The sequence below is a fragment of the Perognathus longimembris genome, chromosome 3 (genome assembly GCF_023159225.1).
Source record: "Perognathus longimembris pacificus isolate PPM17 chromosome 3, ASM2315922v1, whole genome shotgun sequence".
Taxonomy (NCBI): domain Eukaryota; kingdom Metazoa; phylum Chordata; class Mammalia; order Rodentia; family Heteromyidae; genus Perognathus; species Perognathus longimembris.
In genome coordinates this window covers 115000759-115013451 of record NC_063163.1, presented here as the reverse complement: position 1 = coordinate 115013451, position 12693 = coordinate 115000759, and the positions used below count along the sequence as shown (strand labels likewise).

The 12693-nt window shown below is 39.5% G+C and overlaps 1 protein-coding gene across 1 annotated transcript in view; it reads left to right on the top strand.

The window, feature by feature from the left end:
• The window catches only part of Cadm1 (cell adhesion molecule 1), a 312144-nt gene that overhangs the window by 239346 nt on the left and 60105 nt on the right, over positions 1-12693 (top strand). The window contains 2 exon segments of the mRNA XM_048343887.1: positions 8401-8547; positions 10236-10388. Of these exon segments, the coding sequence (XP_048199844.1) occupies positions 8401-8547; positions 10236-10388 (300 nt within the window).

The following is a 12693-nucleotide window of genomic DNA, read 5'->3' as shown; positions in this document are numbered from 1 at the left end:
TGTGACTCAAGAGGTAGAGTGCTAGCCTTGAACAAAAAGAAGCCAGGGACAGTGCTCAGGCCCTTGAGTCCAAGCCCCAGGACTGGCAAAAAAAAAAAAAAAAAGGCCATGCAACCCATCTAGCAATGAAAGAGAGTGGGAGGAGAGAAAAAAAAAAAGTCTGGATTTTTCATCTTTCTATGTGAAGAGTGCAAGGATTCAATGGTCACTATTATCTTTTATGGTTTATTTTTATATTCCTGTTTCTCCTTTAGCTCTTAGCTTCTTCGATAAGTGAATTTCAATGGGAAAGCTAATTCAGATGTTGAGGTTTAGTGGGTGGGTATCACTCCACATAAACTTTCTATAGTGTGGATTACACCTCTTCTTTTACCGGATCAGGCAATTCAGATCTTAAGCTTCATAATTGCTTGGCCCTTTTAGTGGTGCAGGCCCTGATTAAAAAGTCTTATTGAGCTTAAGAGTCTTTCAGAGGGAAAGAAAGTTAATGTGATGGTTGAAATTGAAATAGCACAGGCACATATGCTATAACTACTTCCTTTTGTCTCAGCCTTCCTTAGAAGGGGTTTTCATACATCCAATCAATGTCTCCCGTATGTAAATACAGGCTGGACTGTGCTTGAACCTCAGTTCTTCAGCCTTAATGCTAAAGCCAATAGTCACAATGTAAAAATAGCTGGCTGCTTACTTGTCTTTATAGTTAAGGCGCCAGTCGGTCACCTTTGGCTTGACATGGTCTAAGGGATCTTTCTCTTGGGTGAGGAAAGCAAAAATAACTTTTCTTGCAGCTGAGATTAAAGAATTTCATGGTGAACAAGAAAAACTTTACATAATTCCTTACAGTAACTTTCTTCCTATTTTAAACCCAGACTACTTCCCAGTTCATAAGGTCAGGGTGGAATTATCAAGAATCTATTCACTATGGAAGATTTGTCAGCCTTAGATCTATCAAAAACCCAATTTAAGGACTATGAAGGAGAAGTCTTGCTGTGCTATTTCATAGCTGTTTCTCCCTCAAGAAACTTCAAACTGTAAGGGCTACTGGAAGAAATGTGGATGGCAGGACTGGGTCTTTTGTGTCACTTGGTGTGGCTGATGCTCAGTTAGACCCTGAGCTGATTGCATTGTGGTCTGCTACCACCTCACGCATCAGTATTCTTGGCTGTGCTCCCTTCATGTGCATTTTGGAGTTAAAGGTGAAATTCCATCTTTAACCCCCTTGTGGCTGTCTGAACAGTGATTAATGAACTGGATGTGATTCCCTGCAGACCTTTCAAAGGGTGGATGAAGGATGAAATCTCAGCCTTTTTTTCTTTTTTCTTTTCTTTTTTTTTTTAGAAACTGGGCCTTTTGCTTAATACAGCTTTTAACATTAATGTCCTTTTTTGAATGCCAAGAAAACAAAGGGAATCTCTCAAAAGTGTATGCAACTTGACACAATAGGCCTTAATTGGTGTCAAGGAGATGTTAGGATGAATGGGAAAATGCCCATTTAGCTGATAAGACTGAAAAGTGGAACCTTGTTATGAGCTGTCATCTCAACGTGTATTTAAACTATAGCAAAACTGAAACATATTTGCCATATAGATCATAATGACTCCAAAGGAGCCATTATACTCTATTATGTAATTACATAATCAAAGCATGCATAGCAATCAGCTTTTGAGATTCAATGCTAATCAAACATACCTATACTATGTGTTTAAGCTAAAATAGAGAACGTTAATTTGCCATTAGTCAACTAAACAAGAATGTGTATACAGAATATTCATGAATAGCTTAATGTGTCAGATGATATTTTTTGTTTTGTATTCAGAGGAAATCAACAATTTTAATTGAAGAAAAACCAGCACCGAGGAAGATTACTCCTTAACTTGCCGTTCAAGATTTGCCTTACCTTTTACTGATTATGTAAAAGGAGATTAAATTAAATTCAGTATTTTTTTTTTATTTTCTCGAAGCTCCGATGGCAACAGTAATTGTATTGCAGGACATTGCTATGAGATCTTGACTGTCTTCGTGCCACAGGACAGGGTTTTAAATGTTACTTAAAACAGAGCTTTCAAAACAACAACAACCAAAACAAAAAATAAAACCCTTGAATGTATATTGCTGTTGTAATTAGAAACAGATCAATACATGTTATTTAGAAATAGCCATGAATAGAAATACCTTGATGACTCAGTTAGAACTATTCTACACTCTTGGCTCAACCTCATGCTTGCCGTATAATGCTAGGTATTTGTCCTTCCAGGCCTTCCTGTCTTACCTAAATTACTTTTTAAGATAAAACTGCCAATTCTAGGTTCCTTTCACTTCTTTGGATCTTTGCTTCTAAAAGGGTTAATAATAAAATAAATTTTTAAAAAGTAGATGACACAAATGTTTGGGTCAATATCCTAAGTTCTTGTCCCACCCAGTTACTTAGGTTTGGTTTAGCTCATTTTATCTCCAAGTTTATGAGCTGTACAGTTCAGATTGTTTTGACCATTATAAGGCGACAGTCCTGGGCGCAGACAATCAACATTCCGATTTTATTGTTTGGGACAGCGAAACATAGATGAGGGTCAAAAAGGTTAACAGAAGCTTTGTAAACAACAGGCAGATTGATTGCTTTTGATTTTAAATAAATATTCAAGTATTCATGAAGGTTGAAATAGTATGCCTCTCTGAGACACGAAGAATTGTATTTGTGTTGAAGAGGTCTCACCCTTTGCCTTCATCCACCGTTGACAGACCCCCTCTTTTTGGAGACTGGTTCTCATTGTCTCTCACCAGCACACTGGCTGACTAAAAATGTTTCTGTAATATTTAAACAGAACTGAATTCTTTCATCAAAAGCTTTCGTGGCTTGAACTCCAAATAATTTATTTTCAAATTACTTTTACTGTAATTCTTATTAATTCAAATAGGTTTCTGATTTGATATAAAACTCTGTAAATGCAGGGAACAGTTTAATGAATTGAAAGATAGGATTGAGTCTTTCAAAGGAAATATACAAAATATGCTGGCAATAATTGCCTAGATAGAAATCAAATCTTAATGGCTTTGTTACTGATTTGTAGTGCACACTGTGTTTACGTTGACTTGGGAACCTATGTGTTTAGAAGCTTTTCCCCCCTCTGGGTTTCGACAGAGTTTTAATTTTCCATTCCTTTCTTTAGAACATACTCAGCTCTATGCTAGCTGACTCATAGAAAGGTTAACAGAAATGGTGGTGCTGCTTTTATTTGAAAAGTGGTCTTCCAAGTTGAGCACCTCCTGGGCAGGATTGTAAAACCAACAGACTTGAGTATGGGCTAAGAGCCAAGGGAGCCCATAATACAAGAGGAAAATAAGGTGCAAGCACTTTACTTCTTTGGAAACTTTACTCCTAGATACCTTCTAGAGGGTAAGGATGCACAGACCGGATACTTATATTGGTGTGGAATTTCAGAAATGGAAGGGGGAGTTTTGGAGAGTTCCCATTGGTCATCAGCAGGATGCTTTTCTTCTTTTAACCATCTGTCTTTGGGGTTGGTGTCCTTCTTGTTTAGACAGTGACTGTGCCAACTATGTGTTTGGATTCCCCACTACCGGGGGTGGGGGTCTCCTTGATAATGATTTTGCTGTTGAAGAAGCAGGTCATGACTTTATTTGCTCATTCTGAGGGCAAACTGTCTTCCCAATTCAATGTTGTGGGTACTCCTGGTGTCGGTAAGAGTTTACATAGTTGCCATAGCATAGACTGAATTCTGTTTTAACTATGACTTGCCCTTTTATTATGGACTTGACTGGAGAGACTCCCTTGGTGTAAATGAAGTGCTTTATTTATTAACAGCCAGGCAGCGGGGGCGAGAGCTCTCTTTGCTGGCAAGTGCCCGCCATGCACTGGTAATAAAGACTTTCTCTGGGGGCAGAGTATGCTGAGCACTGAAAGGAGGAGGCTGTAGTAAACAAGGTGTTTTACATTCAAGACAGTCTCTCTCTCGTCTTGAAGTGCGTAATTGTGTTCTGGATACATTATGGAAATAAAAAAAAAATCAGAAGTTGCTCATAGGGAAATAACCCTCTTTAAAACCAAGTAAATTTTCCAAGGCAGAGCCAACAGAACCTTGGCAACCAATCCTGGTGCTGGCTGGTAAAAAGTACAAGCTGTATGGGCAGTAGACGTTGACAGAACTGGGTTCAAACACCAGCTCAGCTACTTAGCTGAATTGCATGAGGCAGCTTACATAAATCTGAGTCTCACGCTTTTTATCTTTGAAGTGGGGATATTGAAAACTCCAGGAGTTTGAAAGGGAAAGTGTGTAAAACACCAGCATGCTGCCCAGAATTGGATAATGTTTGTTCTCTGCCCTGAGGAAGATAATGAGAGTTTTCAGTTCCTGCTTTAAGATTTGCCCTACCCACCCACCCCACCCCCTCCTGTAGAAGGGCATATTGCTGACTAAATAGATGCCAGTAGATATTTGTTTTCTTTGTACAAGGCCATCCTAATGGAATTTGTCACAAAATGAGGTGTTTTTTAAGGAAAAAAATCCATGCGCTCTGGTAGTTGAAGGTTAATTAACAAGGAATTTAAGTGCCAATTGTCCCTCCACTCCAATTCTTACCAATTTGGCTTTTTCATTGTTAAGCATCAAAATAAATTTTACTTTTCTTGTGATCATTGTGGTGGATGTGCTAGAAAATTTCTAGCTTAACCCAGGAAACTTGTTCTCCAATGTCAGAGCTTTAGTTTAAGAAACTGGGGGAATATTTGCAAGTTACAAGGAATATACTCCCTGTAACATAACAGCTGCTGGTACAAATTAAAGTCCAGTTTATTATGTCCCCTAAGCCTCACCAATATATACCAATTAGCAGTCCAAAAAAGTGTCTATACCTGCCAGATGACATGTTCCACCCTTAAAATAAATCACCTTGCTGAGAACAGCCTATGTAATGGCTACAGTGTATTGTTCCTGTTTGATTTTTTTTTTTTTTGGTCTTGAATGTGCTATTTCTGCCTTGACAGTACATCTGCTTAATTGAGTCTTAGAAAATCAGAAAGGTTTTTAAAATGGATTCTTTAAAGAAAACACCAAAGTTGCCTATTTTGATCCTGCTACACATCAAATTGTGTTTTATAAGGACCTAATTGTCGTGATATCTATTTCAAGGGGAAATTTATCAAGTTACAGTGCACCCTTCTGTTTGGAAGAAATATCTGAGGATGTGAGCAGAAATTATTTTTACATAAAGGCTTCAGGCAGTTAGGAGTACTGACATACATACCATATTTTCATCACTGTCATTCACTTCCTTTGCCTCAAATAAATAGGTCATTATTATCCCATCGCAGCCATCTTATGGTGCCGCACCGTGTGGAGCTGTGTGTAATATAACTGCCATCCAGCTGACCCATATAATTTATTGATGATTTTTACAGAATGACATCCTTGGGCCACCACCATCAGCCAAAGTACTTTGATATCTTTCAGCAAAAGTATTTCAGTCTCACATAGAAGTTTTTAGACTTGGTATTTTCACCATAAAGCCACAGCTAGGAAGTGGCATTTCCTGAGACACTGCATTTTAGATTGGCCTTAATAACTCCAAAAAATAAGATAGCGTTGTTGACTATTTCCACCATGGGTTTGCGGAGCACAGCAAAGGCAAAAATGTGGTAGATGGTAAAAGTTTAAGGAAATGATTTGCTCAGTAGTGGCCAATTCTGGTCTTCTAATATTTAATTTAAAATAAAAACAAAAGAAAAAGTGAGCCCTTGATTCCCTTTTATTACCTTCATTGTTTAAAATGCAAAATTGTGGTCAGCTCCTCCCTGTCTCTGTTCTGTGTAAATGCTTTATAGCCTTAATAGGAACCATAGTATGGTCCTCTGCAAACACACAAGCCTTAGGATTTCAAATAAGGAGCTAAAATTAAAGTCTGTAGTTATTTCCACAGGAACTATTCTATTAGAGTATAAATTGAATTGCAAGGGGCTTTTAAGTCCCAAGAGCTTGAAGATAGCAGTTAGCATCTGTGAGGCCTTGTTTCATGTTGCAGAGATGAATGCCTGGCACCAGGCAGCCTTTGCCCAGGTACCTTTTGTAAATTGAAGATTCTTATTTGTGTTGCTAATGCACTTTGTTCAGGTGGAAGAAATTCTTCCTTTAACCTAGTAAAGCTCCTCTTCAGTATTCTAGTCTTCTGAAAGCAAGTCCTAAGACTAAGGTAGTCACACAGTCCAATTCTACATGTTTAAGTTTTTTCCTTCATTTTCTTACTAAATAGGGTTACCTCGAGAATATAAAGCGGTGGCCTCTTTCTGTATACACTTTTGCCAGGGCCAGCAAGTCCATTGCTGGCAAGTTCGCTTGATTGGCAGGAATTCTCGTCTTCTTATTTGTTTCTAAAATCTGGGGAGTAAACTGCCTCTCTCCAGCTGGGCTCTGAATTCTGTGTTTGTCACTGTAATCCATTAAAGAAAGAACTTGAGCAGCCCTTCTCTTTTTTTTTTTTTTTTTCCTGATCACCTTTTCTACCTGTTCTTTTTGTGTTGCACTTCTCAGCCCATTAAGCTTCTGCTGTCTGATCAAGCCTGGGAAGTTCCCGCCTCACCGCAGGCCCTGGGGGCTTCCTCACACCAGGGTTAATTCCTTGGATCATAGGGCTCAAGGTCCAGTTTGATTTTGGTTTGTTCCACAAGCACCAAGAATGTCTTGTTTATCTGTGACTCTAATAATTTCTTTTCCCCCCTTATCCGTCTAGTTTCTTCTCTCTTAATCCTCTGCCACAGGCTGGTCTATTTCTAGGTAGATTTGGCTTCAAGCCATCTTTGGCACCCCCTCCTCGTACTTTCCTACTGTGGCCTGCTGACGACAGGCTCTCTGTCGAAAACATGACAGCAGATGGAAATCCTCCATTTACTGCAGTTGCATCTCTGTGTAGTCTTTATGCTCTCGTTTTTGTTTTTTTTTTTTAGATGATTAGGATTCATCTTCCACTTTTGTTTCTTCATGTGACATTTTTTTGAGGCGTGAAGAAGTAGCCCTGAGTTTATACATACCAGCGACACACCTGCTCTTTGGGAGCAAGAACCATGAATGCATTCGTCATTCCATATGCTACTCCACACATGCAGTGGCTTAGTGACTGTTTGGATTCTAGAAAAATGATGATGACAACAATGACAGCAGCGACTTCTGTTTATTTAGTTTTATGAGCAGCTGGACATATTGTGTGAGATAGCCTTTTTTTTCTTTTGCTTGACTTGGCTTAGCTTGGCTTTTTTCTGCTCAAGGTTACAGCTCTGACCAGTTGAGCCATAGCTTCACTTCCAGTTCTTTGCTGCTTAATTGGAGGTAAGAGTCTCATGGATTTATCTGCCGAGTTGGCTTTGAACCATGATCCTCAGATCTCAGCCTTCTGAGTAGCTAGAAATACAGGCATGAACCACCAGCACCCAGCTGAGGTAACTTTTAATTACTGCCTCTGTGTTGCCAGTGGGAAAATAGATCCGAGACTATAAATAAGTTTTCTGAGATCACTCTGGTTAAGAGCAGTTAGTCCTTCCCTCTTCCTGACTGACCATTACATCTGCCACCTGTACTGTACGTTTTGCCCTTTAAGGAGCGATTAGGTATCATGATGCCCAGGATAGCTTCTGTATCCCCTGCTGTGCCTCGTGCAGAGAACAGGTGACTATTGCTTCATCATTTGCTTCTTGGTTGAACTCGCCTTTCCTCCTGCCGTGGGCTGTGTATCATTTAGGATGCTTATGAGGTGTCCTGGCTGCTGTCACTATCTGAAGTTAAGACTTGTATCAGTGTATCTGAACGCTGTGGCTTTTGACGTGTTCTGAAAGAGATTTTTCTGAACAGCTGGAGGGGAGTGAGCCGGCGGGGTGGGTTCGGGGCTGCCTGAGGCTTTGAGTACATCATGAAGGTGCAACCCAAAATAAGTGTAAGCCTAGTTTGGATTTTATTGAGATCCTAGAATCATGACTAAAACAAACATATACATTGAGAAGAGCCCTAATCACTAACTGGGGCAGGTTGTTTATTGATCCCTCCCACCTATTTCTGTGAAGTATCCCTTGAGTGTCTCTGATATAACCTAGTAACAGCTCCAAGCACTTGAGCTAGGGTTTACTATCGTGTGTACCCACTCTCTTCCAGTTGCAAGAGCTTCAGCTCCTCCCAGAAGCCAGTAGTCCAACCTTTCCACCACCTCCAGCACGCTACTCAGTGGTGCAGGGGGCTGGATGGAGCCTGAGACCTTATATCACAACCTTTGAGACCAGAGTGAGTCCAGACTTGGTTGGACTTTATCCACAGATCTGCCTTCATTTTATTTTCACTTTAATTGGTCCGGTTGTTTTGTTTGACACCTCTCTCTCTCTCTCTCTCTCTCTCTCTCTCTCCTGTTAAGGTGATGGACAGAATTTGTTTACTAAAGACGTGACAGTCATCGAGGGAGAAGTTGCAACCATCAGCTGCCAAGTCAATAAGAGTGACGACTCCGTGATTCAACTACTGAATCCCAACAGGCAGACCATCTACTTCAGGGACTTCAGGCGTACGTTTCCATCCTGTCCTGTCAGAGGACGACTTCTGTTTGTTTGTTTTTTAACTCAACATGTTATCTTGATAAAGAGATTGTTATGGCCGCCTTTTTTAATTCAATGTGAGATGCTTAAAGTTTAGTCCATTCTTTGGAGAGAAGAAGAGACAGGCAGTCATAATCTTTCTACTTAATAGAAACCTTGAATAGTCCCTTTTAAAAGTAAAGTAGTAGAAATTGATTGTAGTAATTCAAGGTGAATTGCAATTGAGTCCCAAATACTTAGCTGACACAACTCAAATAAGGTAAGTCAAGGAAACTATAACATTCTGAAAGGTAATGTGTTTGGTTTCAAGATTGAAGTTTCAAAGGCAATCTGTGCTTATAATGACAAAAACCAAATCTTACGCCATAGTCTCGGATATATGGAGGTAGCCATATGCCCAAGCCTGTTCAAAGGTAATAACAGAAAAGCCGGTCATTACAACTCAGTTGAACAAAACGTTCACATGGGCATCATGGCCTGACAGTGGCATGCATCACTTTTGGGGGTGGGGGTGAGAATTGTCATTTGCAAGGATTGGTGCTTAACCAAATCTCACGCGTGTCCTTTCCTCTCGGCTTGTTCCTTTTTATCCCTTTTTATCAGGTTACTCAGGACCTGTGGAAAGAGTTGACAAATCTAAGGGACCTTTATGGGAATGAGGGAGGATTAAAGGAGAAAAGCCAGCATCTTATTCTCCAATTGAACTTCTGTCACTAGAATCTAAGCTAGCCTTTGCCAAAAGTAATGGAAAGACTTTAAAAGAGAACATTTGAAATAAAAATGAAGCCTACCTATTTTGCTTTTTGTTTTTGTTCTAGCTTCCTGCTTGATGTCCAACCAGTTTTGTTCTGTGAAGTTGAACATAGATAGAAAACTGCAGAACTGAGTAAAGATCTCTATAAGCCCTTGGTCCCCTGCTTGGACCAGGTCTCCCTCAAATTGTATCGCATAAATTAGGATGCGTCTGACTAAATGCCATTATTTTGCTCTCACATTTTTTAAAGAATTTTCTTAAATTTTGCTCAAAAATTATTAGCATTTTTCAGCTCTCTTTCATAATTTGGACCTAGTTTTTGCTTTTGGCTTTAGCAATAACTGGGATTGTAACTCGGGACCTTGTTCTTGTTAGGACCCTGTTCTTAGTAGGGGGGCACTGTACCACTTGAGCCATTCCCTCAGACCTGGAGCTGCTATTTGGTTAAGGTTCGGATTTGAGAGAGGCCTGTAGGGCCTTGGTTGTTGAACATGTAGTGCCTAGAAGTTAAGAAGGGCTGGACCCTGCATCAGAAAACTCATAGCTTGCTGTGTCCTCCCATTTTCATTTTTCCTCAGTTAGAAAACCTGAAACAGTTTTTGAGTAAGTACTGAAAACTGTGAGAGCACTTGGGATTGTGCCAAAGAAGAGTGTGTGTGTATGTGTGTGTGTGTACATTTACCACCTTTCTGCATGTGTATTCTTTGGCTAGTACATTTGGATAGAACTATTTGTCTAGATGCAGTTATTATAAAAGCCCAAATATAGTGCCGAACAGGTACAGGAAAACCACATTTTTTTCCCTACTCTTGAACTGCCTTTCTAGCCCTCCTTGCCTAGATAAGGAAAATTGACGATCCACCATCTTTCCCACAGCCACTCCCACTGTGTTTTGTTTCACAGCTTTGAAGGACAGCAGGTTTCAGTTGCTGAATTTTTCTAGCAGTGAACTCAAAGTGTCGTTGACCAACGTCTCAATTTCTGATGAAGGGAGATACTTCTGCCAGCTCTACACCGACCCACCACAGGAAAGCTACACCACCATCACAGTTCTGGGTAAGACATACCGCTGGCCTTAATTCTGGGAGTGGAGTCAGGGTGGGTGGTCCTTACTGCCAGAGAGCTTCCAGCAGCCAGGAAAAGGTTAATGGTGAGTGTCACCATTCCAACTTGTTTTAGGAAGAATATCCGCCCATCTTACTGAATTTTAAAAATAGCCTATTTTGCCAAATGCTCTAAGGAATGGCAATCAGCAGTCTTTATAGATTTCCACCTGCTCTGGGGTTTCAAACCTCAAGTTTCAGAAGCAAAGATCAAGAGAATTTAGAGCCCTCAAATGAATCACTCACCACATGAAATGTCATTGCCTCTAACTACCAGGATATTTTTTTCCTTCCGTTCAGGAACAGGGAAGATGAGCAGCTACATTTTCCTACATTTTGTACCCCATGACAGAGATTGGCTATGAAATCTGTGTAACAAGTTTTCTTTCCATGTATCATCTTTGTTTTAATATTGTGGGCCCCCTTTACTTTACCTTTATTTATTGCCTGTTTATTGCTAAGGCTATAGAAAGTCATCCCCCTGAGCACATGTGCTTTTTGCCAAGTGCAGGTATTGGATAGGAAAGAGTTGAGAGCTTCTCAGTTGGAAACAAGCAAAGAACTATTGACAGAGTCCAGGTACACTTTGAGTGAGGTGATTGTCGTCATTTATGATCACCAGAATTAGAAATTTTTAGTCAAATCTCAGTGGCCAGGCAGGGTTCCATGTTTGACACAGCAGATATTTCTATATTAATGGTAGTCTGGATTGTTGACCTTTTGTTCACACATACTCTGTTGCCTAACATCAGCTAGATTTTTTAAATTAAATATCCAAGGGCATACACTGTGTATGAGGTAAGAACTCTGATTTACATTTTGAAGAAGGTGATGCATCAAAGCCTATCTGACGTGGCCGACTGCAGCTTTTCAAGTTAATGAGATGAAAAATGAAAGGGGAAATGTAACTATGAAGAACATGTTGGCTTGATGTATGCACATGCATGTATTTATGGATGTACATATTGAACAGATGTACATATTGACTAGTTGCTTGATTTAAACAAAGCTGTAAAAGGGAAAATATTTTTTTTTACTCATTTAGCTAAAATGTATGCCCAAAGCTTACATCGAAGCTCTTGATAAGAATACTGACTTTAGAAAGTCATACTACAAGCCTGCCCATGCAATTTCTAATGTGGTTTTGGGTACACAGCTTTGTCATTGTTGTGATTTTTAAGCCATATTATAGGCCTGCAGAAAAAGTAAGCATAGAAAGTTTTGCCGGGATGAATCCTGAGTGCTTTGCAGATGAACCAAACACACATGTGAAGTTACCTGTCTGCTTGTGTAGAAGCATTGGAAATGATTTGTGCATTGCATTTGCTACATAGACTTCAAGCTGACAACTCCTATATTGACCTACTATTGTTTGTGACATTTTCACACAAGTGACAATAATGAAGTAGAATGTATTTCTGGCCATTTGAATTTTCAGAATTTTTTTTAATCACAAAAACTCTGAGTATTGATATCTTAATTTCACAGAAGTAAAAATGATACTAACAAAGGTTCATCCATCCTGGATTACAAAGCATACTCAGTAAGAATCAAGAATATGAGGACTCCAAACAGACCTTACTATTCTACCTCACAACCACTGTGTAGATTTTCTACCTGCCAACCAGTTCAAGCCCAAATGCTGCTGTTTAAGATTATTTCCCTGAACATGCACACCTTTTGTGGTGAGAAGCTTGTCCTGACCACAGATACATTTGTTCTCAGAACCACTACATGGGGCTACTTTTGACTACAAATACACCCTGTGCTTGGAAATAGCATACCAGCACTAGACTTTTGAGAGCCATTATACCTGTAATCCTTCCGATAGCTCAGGATTCTAGAAGTAATAGGTTCCTGCTTGCATTTTATAGAAGCATTAACTTAAATATACTTGAAAGTAATACTAGTAGGTATTCTTTTTGCAAATATTATACATTCATTTAACGTTCTTGCCATTGAATTTACTCTAGGGTTCCTTGACAGTAAAATTGTTGTCATCAGTATTTGAGTCTTTCATATTCCAAAATCTGACAATTTTCGCTGCTACTCATATATTCAATCCCTCCTCCGAAGGTTTAGTTTCCAGATATTGTAATGAACGAAGAGTGAAGTATTAGCATTTTCATTGCTATCTGTGGTTCTCTGGAATGGATTCCATATGCACTTACAGAACTCTCAAACCCTTCAAAGATTGAAGATGCTCATTTTAGAGCATATGTCAATTAGTTACTTGATGCTTTCAGCTAAAATGTCAG